The sequence below is a fragment of the Paramacrobiotus metropolitanus genome, unplaced genomic scaffold (assembly GCF_019649055.1).
Source record: "Paramacrobiotus metropolitanus isolate TYO unplaced genomic scaffold, Prichtersi_v1.0 Parri_scaffold0000072, whole genome shotgun sequence".
NCBI lineage: Eukaryota > Metazoa > Tardigrada > Eutardigrada > Parachela > Macrobiotidae > Paramacrobiotus > Paramacrobiotus metropolitanus.
The window spans coordinates 74,715-88,439 of NW_026570292.1; the positions used below are offsets into that span (position 1 = coordinate 74,715).

Consider the following 13,725-nt stretch of genomic DNA (forward strand, 5'->3'; position numbering starts at 1 on the left):
TTCTTCGGAATGCTTCTCTTCAGACGTTTGTTCGGGCCGCTTCTCTTGCGACATACTCAAATACTCAACAGTCGATACACTTTGACCTGAACACACTGCGTTGAAAACGAAACGTTCACAGTTGCACACACATCAATCGTTAATCTTAATTACTTACTACTACCTGTGTTACCTTGTAATTAAGCGATTATTGACACACAGCTCTCCTTACCTTACGTATATCACAGTTATCCCGTACAATCAATACTGAAAACACCAGCTGTTTAGACGGATATAATACTCTTATTACGCTTTACAGAAGTAAAATAACTGAATCGCTCAATTGAATCTGTTGACAAAATCGTGAAGCACTTTGCTTTTACCTAAACACGTTCATTTAGGGTGTGATTACTTCTGCACTGCTGCAGCGAAAACGATGGGCCAACTTCCGGTGTGACATTGCTTCTGGGGAACTTCCGATGACGTTATTACTAGACTTACCCAAAATCAATACAGGTTTGTCAGTCTTTGTTTCGAGGGTATGATGTCAAAACCGGTATAATTTATTATAATGCCTCCGCGAAGGCCGACAATGCCAGTTCACCATTTTCTCCACTTCCAGCATACTCATACGTTTGCTGTCCGTTTAAATACGAGTACAATGCGCCCAAAGTATAAAAACATTTAACATGGGTAATTCAGGTTTAAACGCTTTTCCTAACTATGCACAGAGCATACTTTTAAATTTTAATAATATTACTATATATATCAGCTTCAGTCTAATACCGAACACGGAATATTTCACAGTATAACACCGAACACGTATTAGTTTGTAAAATTTAATTCACACAGATTTTGTCGTACATTGTATAAGCTGGTTGGCTTCAGAGCACAGTAAGAGACAGTCTGACAGTGAAATTATACGTGCAGTATATATCGATATATCTTTATTTTGATAGAAAAATTGTGATTTTTGTACCCCCAGTCTGAATTAAAGCAGCTTTAAAGCAGCTTTACTAACGATAAATTTCAGTACTCATACAGCGTGTATGTATATTCTACATAATTTACTTTATTCAATATATCGGCACAGTAATGCTCCTACAGTCTGCAAAAAACGAATCCATCGGGAACTGGTGGAAAAATTCTAAGTACCTATGTATTACAAACGCTGCAGCTGCCAACAGAAAGAAGAAGGCACCGACCGGCCTAGTTTAAAGTGTGGAATTACATTACATTGGTATTAGTTTCGGCGAAAACTGCATTGCTGCTCTTATGCCAACGGGAGGGTTCAACAACAGAAGGCTCCTGACAACCTACCAGGCACCATTAATATTTAAAGCATAATTGTTAAGGAAAGGAGCAATATCGCTTTTTTTTATTTACTGTACGATAAAGAAGTGTTCACATGGCACACCCAAGCAACAACAACAATAAGTACTTAAGTAAAAATATATGTATTAGTACTTAGCAACGTACGGCGCACATCATGGAAGATTGAGTAGGTTTAAGTTACCCGTAAGACGTAAGTACTGCACTTGTACTTAGAATAAACTGGTCTCGCTTCCGGAACGATCATAGTGCATGTAAGTACTTACTAAGAGATTTTAATTAAACTGAGTACAGTACTTATTTCAATAATAATAATCAGAGCTGTAACAATTATTTTAAATTGATCTATACTGAGTATTATTATCAGAGTGCTTGAAAACTTCAAATTCCTGCGTAAAATACTGCGTTAATAACAACAACAACGTTCGACATAATAAAAGTACGTACTTAAAAATTTATAATTGCCGCAAAAGGTTTTCGCTGGTTATACTGCAGCGATGCTTTGGTGTCATACTCTCGCCATCTGCTTACTAACATCACTGCTAATCTGCGCTGAAGCTCGACGCTTCCGTCGTTCGTCCGCCGCGCAGCCTAACATCTTTGACGATTTCGGTGACCTTTTGCCCCGCCCACAGAACCCCGATCCCAGTCCCCTCCAGCAGCAGCACGCGGATTCCGACCAGCAGGAAGCCCAACCGCGTCCCGCCCATAAACGCTCCGAAGGCTCACACATGCTGCAGACCCAGATGGACCATTTGCTGCAGTTACAGCAGGTCCTGCCTATGGTCATACAGCAGGTGCAGAGGCAGGTCACTCTGCTGCAGCAGTCGGAGAAGGATGCGCAGGAATCCGAAGAATAATGCAAAAGGTCATGCGCGGATTTTCCTTAATTAAATTGTTGGCCTAATGTTTAATACCTAATGTGCATAGCACTGATGTGTGGTTTGTTCAAGTGCAGATAATTCATAATTGACAGTATCAGGTGATTGCATCGAACGATTAAAGTGCACGCAATCTGATAATGGTACGCCAACAGTGGATGCAGTTGCTAGCAAATGCATGTGAGATCACCACTGTTTCGTTTAATATGCACCCGTTGTGTGATTCGAAAATAAACTTGGAGTAGCAATAATATTTTTTCTTATGAACTGGATAGAACGCTAAATAGGTTAGCTTCCAGGTTTTCAGGTTAATCCACGCTATGCTCTTGTCCTGAAATTATGGCATCGCTCCTTGTGAATATCCCATTGATCGGATTATTTGCCTGCGTCTTTTCCGTGATTTTACTTGTACCTGCCAACGAAAGCGTGCTACTGTCGATGCGTGCTAAACAAGCGTCAAAATACCGTCCCGTTGTTATCGTACGTTGACTGCCGTACTCGTATAAGGATTATGATCATTTTGGTTAATTTTATTTGCGCAAATAAAATAATAAAATTGAAAATTTATTTTTCAATCACACGTTGTCAAGTAAAAAAAAGCAGCTGGGTGAACGTGTGACAGTGCATTAGGTACATGGAATTCTCGATCACGCATTGGAGCTCATCCATCTTCAGCTCAACATCCAAAAAGCCCATCCTGGCACGGATGTCTATCTCATCCCTTTATACCAGTATATCAAAAGTAACTGTTTTTTCTTTTTCAAAATAACCTTGCGATGCACGTTTGTCATATGATGACCGTTAATTTAAATTGCGGTGAAAGTATTAAAATAATATTGTATAAGACACGTCATACGTGCAGGCGCCTGGCCGATGTGGACGCAGGTCACCGGATTTGGTGACTACATCCGCAACGTATCCGATGCGCATCCGGACGGGATCATCCTCATTGGCTACAGCCAAGGCGGCCTGATTTGCCGCGCGGTCATTCAGGTTAGAGCCGCCATCTGTGCAGTTTCCCGCTAATATTCGGCTGCCTATTAAAACGACTTTGACCTGATTAACTACAGAAAATCGTAGTGCACAGGCTTATAGCTCGACAGCTGCAGCCTCGAATTGGCCGGAAGTTTATGATACATATATTACACGCCAGATAAGAAACCGTTTTGAAACTAGATGTTTATGTCCTAAACAAATTTTTGCACATTCTGGAAAAGATCAATGTATAATGCGCATTTGAAGTTAATGTAATTATGTGGAAACTAGTACAAACAGAATATCAGAAATAAAATGAAAACCGGTAGTTCTATTAACAGGATCCGGTAAAATACTTTCGATATTTTTCATAAAACTCGGTATTTTCGTTCTGAAGAAAAAGATCGAAGATTCGTGTTTATTTTAAAGGAATCATTGCGTACGTATTCGTTTGTTTACGATATAAACATGCGACGATATGATAATTATAAAGCTATGAACTCGATCGAAATATAGTTTTTCCAGTGTGCGTACACTACTGTATTAATACGCAACAACTTCATATAACGAAACAAACTGCTGCTCGTCATATTCATTTCAAAGCATTTTTTGTTCTTTCTGTTTATAGAACGATTATAATCAGGTGTTAAACATCCACACGTATATTTCCTTAGCATCTCCTCAAATGGGACAGTACGGGGACACCAATTATTTGTAAGACAATTGGATCGCTCGTAGACAATTCTGAAGTGTATAATTGATTAATTCGATCCGCTATACTGTGAAATTGCACCAGAAATCACTTTATTGCAAATTCAATGACAATACTTTGACTTTTTTCAGAAGGTGAGTGGCATCTTCACCCCCGGAATGTTTCTGTAATCCGGCCAGTGATACAGCCGGCTTCTCCTGTTTTCTTCGACAGATATTTATTCCCAAACTACATGAAAGACAACCTGTACAAGCTGCTGTACTCGCGATTCGGGCAAACGTTTAGCGTCGGCGGATACTGTAAGAATTTAACAATCTCCTTGTAAAGAAGGCATTTTGGGGAAAGAGTATGAAAAATTAATAAAGGGTGCGACTGTTGTCACCCCCTCGCACCCCCTTTTGGCTATTGTCACCCCCTTATACACCCCCTTTTGACTATTGTCACCCCCTTTTCTTAAAATAAAGTGAACACCCCCTTAGGCTATAGTCACCACCTTTCTCACCCCCTTTGACTATTGCCACTCCTTTGGTCAGTTCTTATGAAAAACACTTTGTTGCTAGTTTAGCCTTTCAGCTAACTTAAGACTGCAAACTACTGGAAAGGTACAAAATAATGCCAGCGACCACTGAGTGCTGTTAGCGCGGAAAGAGGGGCAGCCGTTTGTTTATGACTCTGTAGTCTGTACCACCGGCGTCGGCACCAGTAATTAAGAAAGTCTTGAGATCAAGCGGAAACGAGGACACCGAAGTTTTCTTTCCATGCGTACAGCATCAAAGGGATGGTCATAATTGTGGACTTTTTGCGATCGCATTCGCTGCGGAGCCCATCAGAAAAAACCCTTGAAGATGTTAAGTTTAATGTTAAAAAAAATGAGCCCGCATCTTAGCGATGTACATATTAAGTGTCAATAAGCTTCGCTCGGCGCCTTTCCCTAGGCCTGCCGGTGGTGGCAGGAACAGAGTTGGAAAAGAACCGCTAGTGAAGAAATTATAAGAATAAATTGAAAGGTGGTGGCAATAGCCAAAAGGGCGTGTTGTAAGGAGTGACAATAGTCAAGGGGGTGTTTATTTTATTAAAAATAAAGGGGGTGACAATAGCCAAAAGGGGGTGTGAGGGGGTGATAATAGTCAAAAGGGGGTGCAGGGGGGTGACAATAGCCATTTCCATTAATAAAATTGATTGCAACTTATTGATTGTGATCTGAATACAAAATCAAACGCGCTTACTAAATTGCAGTTAATTATTGAAAACCCGGCGAAATGGTCACAGTTTCGTACCCGATTTTTTTATGAAATTGCGACTTTTTAACACTATGCCGGTTTTTTGTGTGCAGTGTTCAAGCAAAATTAATAAGATAAAGTTAACTGTTTAACACGCAATACATTTACTTTTTGGCAAAAATTTGGTTTAATAAAAGGCAGACCAACAGAAAATTCACACTACATAATTAAATGAATTTATATCTATAAATTCACATTATATTATTAAGTAAAACATGAGGGCATTTTAAAAAGAAGCATAACAAGTATAAAGTGGACTCACAAAGACAAAATGGTTAATTTTATATGAAGGGAAAGATCCGCACCACTATGACCTTTATCAGTCCACCAGCACGTTCCTGCCGGTCCTGAACAACGAGACCCTGGTGCCCAGTCCCAACATGACGCTGTACCGGCGCAACATGCTCCGTCTGAAAAAGTTCATCATGATCGGCGGACCGGACGACGGCGTGGTGACCCCGTGGCAGTCGTCGCATTTCGGCTTCTACAACGAGAACGAGACGGTGGTCCCGTTCCAGCAGCAGGAAATATACCGGCGCGACTCCTTCGGGCTGCGGACGCTGGATAAACGCGGTGATCTGGTCATACTGGAGAAGGCCGGGGTGCACCATACGCAGTGGCATGTTGATCCCATAGTGTTTCGTGATCTAATTGAACCCTGGCTGAGCTAACGAGAAAATTATTTGCAATGTATTATGAAGGTAGAAATCTTTTGTTTCTAAAACGGATAAAGCGCGGCATCTGTTAATTCCGTAGTTAACTTGTTGTTAACGGATTGTACATGCACCAGTAACTGTATGGTAAAATTATTATACTCTGTTTGAGTGCGTTCAATTTTTTCCCTTTGTAAAAAGCGAATTAAGAGTATTACTTTAAGGGCTTCAGCGAAGCGAATAACCCAACGATCGAATGTTAGTTACGGTAATATTCACGGTTAATGCAATAATGTACTATGTCACGGTGTTGTCGATAATGCTTAAGAAAAAAGGAGTGAAATCGCTTGCAAAATTTTTTTCTGTTTGCTTTATAAAAATTGATGTTTGTGAATTGTTAGGGGTTTTTGTACACAGTATTGAAATTTAGAATTTCATTATGAAACAGCAATTTAAACCTCTCTAATGGATTCGTCGTTAATCCCATGCACTACGATTTCACTAATAATTTCATTTCATTAGGCGTAGTGCAAACTCAAAGGGCACGGAAAAACACGATAATTTCATTAAGCGATAATTTCAAGAAGGGCATGATAATTTCATTAGGCGTAGTGCAAACTCAAAGGGCACGGAAAAACACGATCTCAACTGGCCAGGCAACACACAAGCCGGCAATGTATAAAAACAAATAAATACAACTAAGTATAACATCAGTCAGACAACCACAACATACGAGTAGTAACTAATAATATCATCTAATCAGACCAACGAAAAAATACAGTTTAATTTAATCAGAGCAGGCAGCCTATTCCCGGCTAGGCTAACACTCTAGCAGGGGATCTTCAACAGGGCTGAACAGCGTAGATAAAAGATACCAAAACCTAACAACAACAAGGCTATCACAGCAATAACGTAACCGGAAGTCACCCCGCCAGTCCCTTCACTCCGCTCCACAACCGGCTGCCCCATCCGCCCTGGCATTCTCCCTCATCCACGAACCATTTCTGGACATCCGCCGCGCTTTGGCTGCGATAATTCCGCTCATGGAGGATCTCACATAACCGACACATATTGGATTGCGCCGGCTCCGGCACGGAGGGATGGAGTGGCAGTTCGGGATGATAGCGCCACTCGAAGAATTCCGCGTACAGATCCATGTTGGAGGATAAACGGTGGAGATAGTCGGCGAGATCTTTGGGGGAGGAAAAATCCGCGGTATTAATGTGGGTTTTGGGGGCGAAGGTCTGGTTGTAGTTAGCGCCGCCCATTACGATGGGGATGGTACCGTAGTTGAGGCCTTGCGACGGCTTCTCCGTCACGTAGTCTTTGCAAACACTGAAAAATAACAAAGAAACTGTTCGCTGTACCTACGGCCTACACCAATCTTTCAAATTTTCGTTTTCTTTCAGGGACAATTTCCGAAAACCCAGTTTTATATCGATGCGAGAAGCATCAGTGGATTTTTGGTTTTTCTGAGAATTACAAAAGGAAACAGAGATTTGCAACGTAAGACTAAAACATTAAGAAAATTGCAAAAAGACATTCGAAAGAATATTTAGTTAATCTTCAATCTTTTTACTTTCGGGTTAGCGTCTGGACAGTTGATTAAACTTGAACTGAAACAAATGTCAAGTGTCAAATTTTTTCTGGTGGATTTGCTGATACTCTGTGTTTTGATAGCGGTAAACCAGGAATTTCCATTCCATCTAGCGCCAGAGTGGATGTGAAACGTAAGTAACGTGCAATTGTAGTGCAGTGGATTAAATCCGTAGACAGTCTCGATTGACGACCACCTTACCACTCTGATTCATGGCTGTTAAAATTTCATCAGTTTAACTTTTGTCACAGAGATCGTTATTTTTAACAGCATATTTTTCGCTTTATTGCTTGATAAAAATTTAGCAGTTAATTCACCGACTGGTTAGGCAACCGGTTAAAGAAATTACGCATAATGCAAAATATTTTCCTGAAACGCACAAACCTGTTTTCAAAAGCCAGATAAAACTTGTAGCTGGCCACAATCTTCCTGGCACAGATAAAATTCCCAAATCCACACACGCCTGTTGTGTCTCCACATTTTCCCAGAATATCCACGGGATAGTATTTCTTCAATTCGCGGACAAAGCCTTCGCGGTCGATCGGCGTGTAGCAGTTCGACACGAACCATAGCGCTTTGTTATGTTTAGCATCCAAAAACCTTTTCCCCTCATCCCGACTGACAAACGGCCGCGGGGAGACATTATCCAGATAATCCCGACAAAACACATCCGCATCACGACGAAACGACCACGTTAAATTGAAGAAATGCCTATACTAAAAGGCACGCGGAATCGTAGAATTGCCTGTACCACGTTATTCCACTCGAACACATACGAACGGGGAAGTAACGGGTGCATACCTGTTTTAAATTTATCACAGTGAACGGCGGTGATTCCATGAGAAATATCACATACGACTGATTAGGAAACCGAATCCCAGGCAAATCCTGAGCATCAAACTCATTTCCATGGAATATCACAGCGGAACTGGCACGCAGGTACTTGCGATCGTTGGTCAAGAAACAGTTGGAGACGGGGCAGTTGTTCAAGTTATCGCGGAGATGGTGATTCTCCTCTCCGAAATACTTGGTCCAGAACAGAATGATTTTCGTGTCCTTGGGCACATGTTCGACTGTGTAGTCTGCTACAGCTGAAGGTAGGGAAGATCGACTGCTCACTCCGTAAATTAAATAAATGAAGAAGGACACGCAAAGAATTAAAACCAAGATGCGCCACGGAGATTTGATCTGTCAAAAAAGCAAAGTTGGGAAAGCACAGCTCGCACCGATTTAACGCGTAAGCAATTTACGAACCATTAGCCGTGTCTTACCGAAATTAACAGGCTCGAGCAGCGCAGCGCAACTGCGCGACCCATTAACGCGAAGCAACCTAAGAAACTCGGACAAGAAACAAAGGAATTATGGGAAGAAAACTAGGACGAAAAAAGTATGAAACACTCAAGAATAATCAACTCGCAACTACAGCTGACGATGGAAAAGCATACTGACGTTCTGGCAGCCCCCCGCGGCGCCGTATCTTACGTTATATTCCAACTGACATCACATGGCGGTTGCCGCAAACGATTTATTAAAAATCACAACGTCAAGTTTACAACCGCTACGGGCGGCTGCACTATAATTATCCACACATTAGACCGAACGCACAATGCACCCGCCCCATATCATATTTCCCAGCTGGTTTATTTTTCTGTCCAAATTATCGCCCTCTTACTCACCCATCCGTCCACCATTATCGATCGCTGCCTCATACACAGTAAACTAACCCAAACGGGCCTGCAAACGGAGTGGGGCTGATCGTTCAAGGAGAAATTTATTCAAATTTCCTTGATTATTTCACATCCATCCACTCCAAATTCCTCCGGGCTTTCTTCCTGTTCCCGACCTCTTCATTTGCATCTCCTTCGCGCCCGATCATTTAATTTTATTATCTCATCGATTATCCTTCCATCGATTAGTCAGACGGAAGAAATCCCGCTGGTGGAGTGTGTGCTGTAGCCGTTTGAGTCGTGCGAGATTCGTGTTTGAACATGCTGCGCGCGTTCACTCGCTGTCGTGTGGTCGTCACCCCCTCCTCCCAGGAATCCCTCACCCCGCTGAGGAATGTCGTCGCGGGATGGGTACAGAATCGACACATGTCACAGACGGTGAGTGGGGCATGCTTTGCAAAGCATTTTGCCCGGGAAAACAGCTGCAAACGACGGCGAAAGAGCCAAGTACCAGAGCGCAGATTGAATGCTGTTTTTTGGGGGGTATTAGGCTCCTCGGACCGTGACGCTGATCCCGGGCGACGGGATCGGTCCGGAAATCTCGGCCTCGGTGCAGCAGATCTTCCAGGCGGCGGATGTGCCCATACAGTGGGAGACGGTGGATGTGACGCCGGTTAAAGGACTGGACGGGAAGATTGGTATCCCACAGCAAGCCATTGACAGTGTCGTCAAAGTAAGAGACTTTTCAGAATTCTCTCCGTCTGTTTCACTTTTTATCAATCTTTTGGATAACAAATAACATAAAGTATTCACCAACATGCTTTCTTTGCATGCTAATCAGCGGTTTTCGTAAAAAAAATTCTTTTTGATTTTTTGGTTGTCTAAGGCCCTCCAAATTTTGGATTTTATCGTTGATTTGCAATTTGCAGAACAGAATCGGTTTAAAAGGACCCCTTGCCACTCCCGTGGGAAAAGGACATCGTTCACTCAATTTGGCCATTCGCAAGTAAGCGCCGTTGTGTGTTCGCTCGTGTTCTGCTGCTTTCTCGTCTTGTACGATTTTGCTGGATGAGCGGAAGCTGAGTTGTGTGTTCGTGTTGAACAGGGCTTTCAACTTGTACGCCAACGTGCGTCCATGCCGCTCGTTAGAGGGCTTCAAGACGGCCTACGATGATGTGGATGTGGTGACGATTCGTGAGAACACGGAGGGCGAATACAGTGGTATTGAGCATGTGGTATGTCAAAATGCTGATAACCGGATACTTGCAAATCTTGGAACTATCGTAGTGTATTGGCTGCGAAAAATTCAATCGTACTCTTCATTTAGTTCGCTGCCAAGTGTAATCTGCAGATTTGGTATTATGCGTTCATTCTTTTGTCGTGTTAAGCGAGATTAATTTTTATATACTGGAAACATTGGTGATGGAAATTTCTGGCGTTGGTGGGTTGAATCGTTTTACAATTTGGCAGATAGTGGACGGAGTGGTGCAGAGCATTAAGCTGATCACATTTGATGCATCCATGCGTATCGCCCAGTTTGCCTTCGAGTATGCCAAAGCCAACGGACGCTCCCGAGTCACCGCCGTCCACAAAGCCAATATTATGTACGTAGCTGCGTTTTACAAATGAATCAGTAATTATGGTGGTACACTCGCATCTTGTTATTTTTTTATTATTGTAAATTATTGTTGTTAACTTGTTATTATTGTTGTTATTTTATTGTTGTTGTTTTATTACTTTGTTGTTCGTCTTCGCCCTGCTTGAGCACTTTATGGAAAATTTTTCTAACGAAATCTCCGCTTTAGTTTAATTCTTGGTAAAAGTAGCAGTCACTTCTTGTTAGTATTACTGTACTGTAATTGTTCTGCGTTTTGTAGTTGCATACCACAAAAAATTCTGCATGCATGCTGTGAATATTCAGTTTATTCTTTTATGGTTTAATTTTGTGCGGTAAACTTAAATAAATACCTTTCCCATGTTGCGGAGCGCAGATAATACGATTGTATTTCTCTGACAGGGGAAAACGGGTAAAATGCTGACCGCAGCCGGAAATGATTGATATCACTGTTTTTTTGCAGGCGCATGTCAGATGGCTTGTTTCTCAAGTGTTGCCGCGATGTGGCTGAACAACATCCTGACATCAAATTCAACGAAATGTACCTGGATACTGTCTGTCTTAACGTACGTTTAATAGCGTTTTTAGCTTGCATTAAATCTCATCATCACAGTAACGAATTGTATCTTGTTTCCTTGACAAATTGCTGTAGATGGTGCAAGATCCATCCAAATTCGATGTCTTATGTATGCCCAACTTATATGGAGATATTCTCAGGTAATTTTGATTTTTATGGAATAATTTCTGAAATAATACGATGGGAGTCGGAACTCGGAAGGACGTTTTGTGACAGAAATATGTTGTCGTTGGCAGTGATCTGTGCGCGGGTTTGGTGGGCGGTCTGGGTGTGACACCCTCCGGGAACATTGGCTTCGACGGCGCCGCCGTGTTCGAGTCGGTGCACGGTACCGCGCCGGACATTGCCGGCCAGGATAAGGCCAATCCGACGGCGCTGCTGCTCAGTGCCGTCATGATGCTGCGCCACATGAAGCTCAACAACTACGCGGACCGCATCGAGCAGGCCTGCTACGCCACCATCCGGGAAGGAAAGGTCAGTTGCTGTTTTTCAGTTTCTAATTACTCGTATTGAATGTCTGTCGGGACGTTTGTCGGTGTTTGCATGCGGTTTTCCACGTAGTTTACGACTTTTACCGAAAAATAAAATTATGTGAATGGGTTAAGGTGTTTTTTGTTACGAAAAGCTTTGGAAAGGTGAGATAATTTAATAATTTTATAATGTGCACCTTTTTCCGATATGGTTAAATCAGGATGTGATTAAGTTGTGCGAATGTGCCGGGTGTTCGGTGCCAAATGTTCACGCCACTTCACTACAAATCGATGCTTATTTGCACTGATTGTCGTATAATGGCGAGCTAATAAATCCAGTAACAAATAAAATAAACTGAAATTAATCAGTTAAATTATGAAAATCTATTTTTGAATTATAAATATTTATTTTACTGTTTCATTATACTTTTAATTGTTGAGCGTATTTTTTACAGATGCTGACAGGTGATTTGGGTGGCAAGGCGAAATGCTCGGACTTCACCCAGGATATCTGCGAGAAAGTACAGAATATGCCCGAACCCGATCCCGACGCCAGGAAAAAGCACCGGCATTAGGGGAAGAGAAATTTCTGGATTAATTAATGGAAAAAGTTACTTAATTATTTAACTAATAGGTCCTAGTTTGCAGATAATTTTTGTGTTTTGTTTTCCTGTTGGAATTTTAGTCGGTTGTTCTGGTTAACTACGGAGAAGAAGAGCGCACTGTGTCCGCTGTCATTTTGTCCATATTTAGTGCAGATGTTAACGTGTCGCGTTTTTAGCTGTGGCTGACAGATCTGTCTGTTTCGTGCGTGGATTTTTATTTGCTAAAAAATGGTTGTTCGAGATGAAATAAAAAGACTGGAAAGGAAATTCACAGTAATTTTTATTTAACACCAAGAGAGCTGTATGCATGAGCCCACATACAGTATTTTTATAATTCGTAGCTGCAGTATTTGACTTTTTGCCATCCGCAGGTGGGAACCACGGCGACGCATATTTACCTGAATTTTCATTTTTGCGAGTTGCGATCTTCGGAAATTTCCCATTTTTCTTGTTCTGTGATCTTTTGTTTGGTTTGTGCAAATTATTCCAAGTTATTCCTCTGCAGTTAATATCCCCTGATTGTAAATCTGTTGTTTTTGCGATCCGCACTCCATCATGGGCCGCATCCATCTGGAGCACCCGGGCGGATCATCCAAGCTCTTCTACTGCGTCAACTGCGACACCGTCCTCACCAACCGTCGCCAGCTGGTTAGCATGAGCTTCACGGGCGCCACCGGCCGTGCCTACCTCTTCCACCACGCCGTCAACATCCGCATGTCGGAGGTGCAGGACCGTGTGATGCTGACGGGACGGCATTTCGTGCGCGATGTCTTCTGCAAGAAGTGCTCGGCTAAACTCGGCTGGTTCTACGAGTTCGCCACCGAGGAGGACCAGCGCTACAAGGAGTCGCAGATTATCCTGGAACGGGCGCTGATCAGCGAGCGGGAGGGCACGGACTCGCCCGGGGAGGAGAATCACGGGTTTGATGGGCATTAGGCCGTCTGGGGCCTGGGAAACGGACAGGTCGGGGTAAATACGGCGGATCTCGTTGGGAATCTGATTTTGTACATAGTACAGCGATGGGTCGTACAGGGATGACGGTGGTGTGCGCCGCTTGCTTTTCTGTTGGTATTTTTCTGTTTTTCCATTTTGATTTCTTGCTTGCGTTTCTCGAGTGTTCCTACGTGTTTGTGCTCGTTAGTGGTTAGCGAGACGATGGATAAATTGGTTTGTGTATTGGGAACTACACCACGTTTTACCTTTTTAGATGTTATAAACTGATCGAAAACTGTTCTCTGTTTTATTAGTGCAGCTGCGAGAAAAAATCAATAAAAAATGGATTTTGCTGTTGTTATGCATTTTTTAAGGAGAGTTTAATGAAATTTTTCCGTATTTATTTTGAGCACCATTTTTCTGGCACTTCCGTAGGAATAAGTAATAAT

The 13,725-nt window shown here is 42.4% G+C and overlaps 4 protein-coding genes across 4 annotated transcripts; 3 read left to right on the top strand and 1 right to left on the bottom strand.

The window, feature by feature from the left end:
• The first annotated feature begins 1,552 nt into the window (after nucleotides 1-1,552).
• LOC129594905 (lysosomal thioesterase PPT2-A-like) lies at nucleotides 1,553-6,035 on the top strand. Its single transcript, XM_055491765.1, has 6 exons — nucleotides 1,553-2,672; nucleotides 2,823-2,934; nucleotides 3,055-3,194; nucleotides 3,811-3,881; nucleotides 4,093-4,178; nucleotides 5,451-6,035. Exons 1-6 carry the CDS (start codon nucleotides 2,532-2,534, stop codon nucleotides 5,828-5,830), a joined length of 930 nt encoding a protein of 309 aa, XP_055347740.1. The 5' UTR covers nucleotides 1,553-2,531; the 3' UTR covers nucleotides 5,831-6,035.
• Nucleotides 6,036-6,402: 367 nt separating this feature from the next.
• On the bottom strand, nucleotides 6,403-8,817 carry LOC129594901 (alpha-(1,3)-fucosyltransferase C-like). Its single transcript, XM_055491760.1, has 4 exons — nucleotides 8,681-8,817; nucleotides 8,211-8,597; nucleotides 7,794-8,125; nucleotides 6,403-7,147 (listed from the first exon to the last, which is right to left on the bottom strand). Exons 1-4 carry the CDS (start codon nucleotides 8,723-8,725, stop codon nucleotides 6,736-6,738), a joined length of 1,176 nt encoding a protein of 391 aa, XP_055347735.1. The 5' UTR covers nucleotides 8,726-8,817; the 3' UTR covers nucleotides 6,403-6,735.
• A 362-nt stretch (nucleotides 8,818-9,179) lies between these two features.
• Nucleotides 9,180-12,610, top strand: LOC129594902 (isocitrate dehydrogenase [NAD] subunit alpha, mitochondrial-like). The gene is made up of 9 exons (XM_055491761.1): nucleotides 9,180-9,514; nucleotides 9,627-9,809; nucleotides 10,006-10,082; nucleotides 10,182-10,311; nucleotides 10,547-10,680; nucleotides 11,155-11,257; nucleotides 11,344-11,408; nucleotides 11,505-11,742; nucleotides 12,194-12,610. The coding sequence occupies exons 1-9, from the start codon at nucleotides 9,398-9,400 to the stop codon at nucleotides 12,311-12,313; spliced, it is 1,167 nt and encodes a 388-aa protein (XP_055347736.1). The 5' UTR covers nucleotides 9,180-9,397; the 3' UTR covers nucleotides 12,314-12,610.
• A 119-nt stretch (nucleotides 12,611-12,729) lies between these two features.
• Nucleotides 12,730-13,623, top strand: LOC129594904 (protein yippee-like 5). The gene has a single exon (XM_055491764.1). The coding sequence runs from the start codon at nucleotides 12,899-12,901 to the stop codon at nucleotides 13,277-13,279; it is 381 nt and encodes a 126-aa protein (XP_055347739.1). The 5' UTR covers nucleotides 12,730-12,898; the 3' UTR covers nucleotides 13,280-13,623.
• Nucleotides 13,624-13,725: the final 102 nt, after the last annotated feature.

Coding starts and splice junctions, on each gene's coding strand:
- LOC129594901 (XM_055491760.1), bottom strand. CDS start 8,725: ATGGGTCGCGCAGTTGCGCTGCGCTGCTCGAGCCTGTTAATTTCG. Junction 8,598..8,680: donor GCTCGAGCCTGTTAATTTCG/GTAAGACACGGC, acceptor CTTTTTTGACAG/ATCAAATCTCCGTGGCGCAT. Junction 8,126..8,210: donor CTGTGATAAATTTAAAACAG/GTATGCACCCGT, acceptor CGTGCCTTTTAG/TATAGGCATTTCTTCAATTT.
- LOC129594904 (XM_055491764.1), top strand. CDS start 12,899: ATGGGCCGCATCCATCTGGAGCACCCGGGCGGATCATCCAAGCTCTTC.
- LOC129594905 (XM_055491765.1), top strand. CDS start 2,532: ATGGCATCGCTCCTTGTGAATATCCCATTGATCGGATTATTTGCCTGC. Junction 2,673..2,822: donor AATACCGTCCCGTTGTTATC/GTACGTTGACTG, acceptor ACAGTGCATTAG/GTACATGGAATTCTCGATCA. Junction 4,179..5,450: donor GTTTAGCGTCGGCGGATACT/GTAAGAATTTAA, acceptor TTTTATATGAAG/GGAAAGATCCGCACCACTAT.
- LOC129594902 (XM_055491761.1), top strand. CDS start 9,398: ATGCTGCGCGCGTTCACTCGCTGTCGTGTGGTCGTCACCCCCTCCTCC. Junction 9,810..10,005: donor CCATTGACAGTGTCGTCAAA/GTAAGAGACTTT, acceptor TGCAATTTGCAG/AACAGAATCGGTTTAAAAGG. Junction 11,258..11,343: donor TGGATACTGTCTGTCTTAAC/GTACGTTTAATA, acceptor AAATTGCTGTAG/ATGGTGCAAGATCCATCCAA.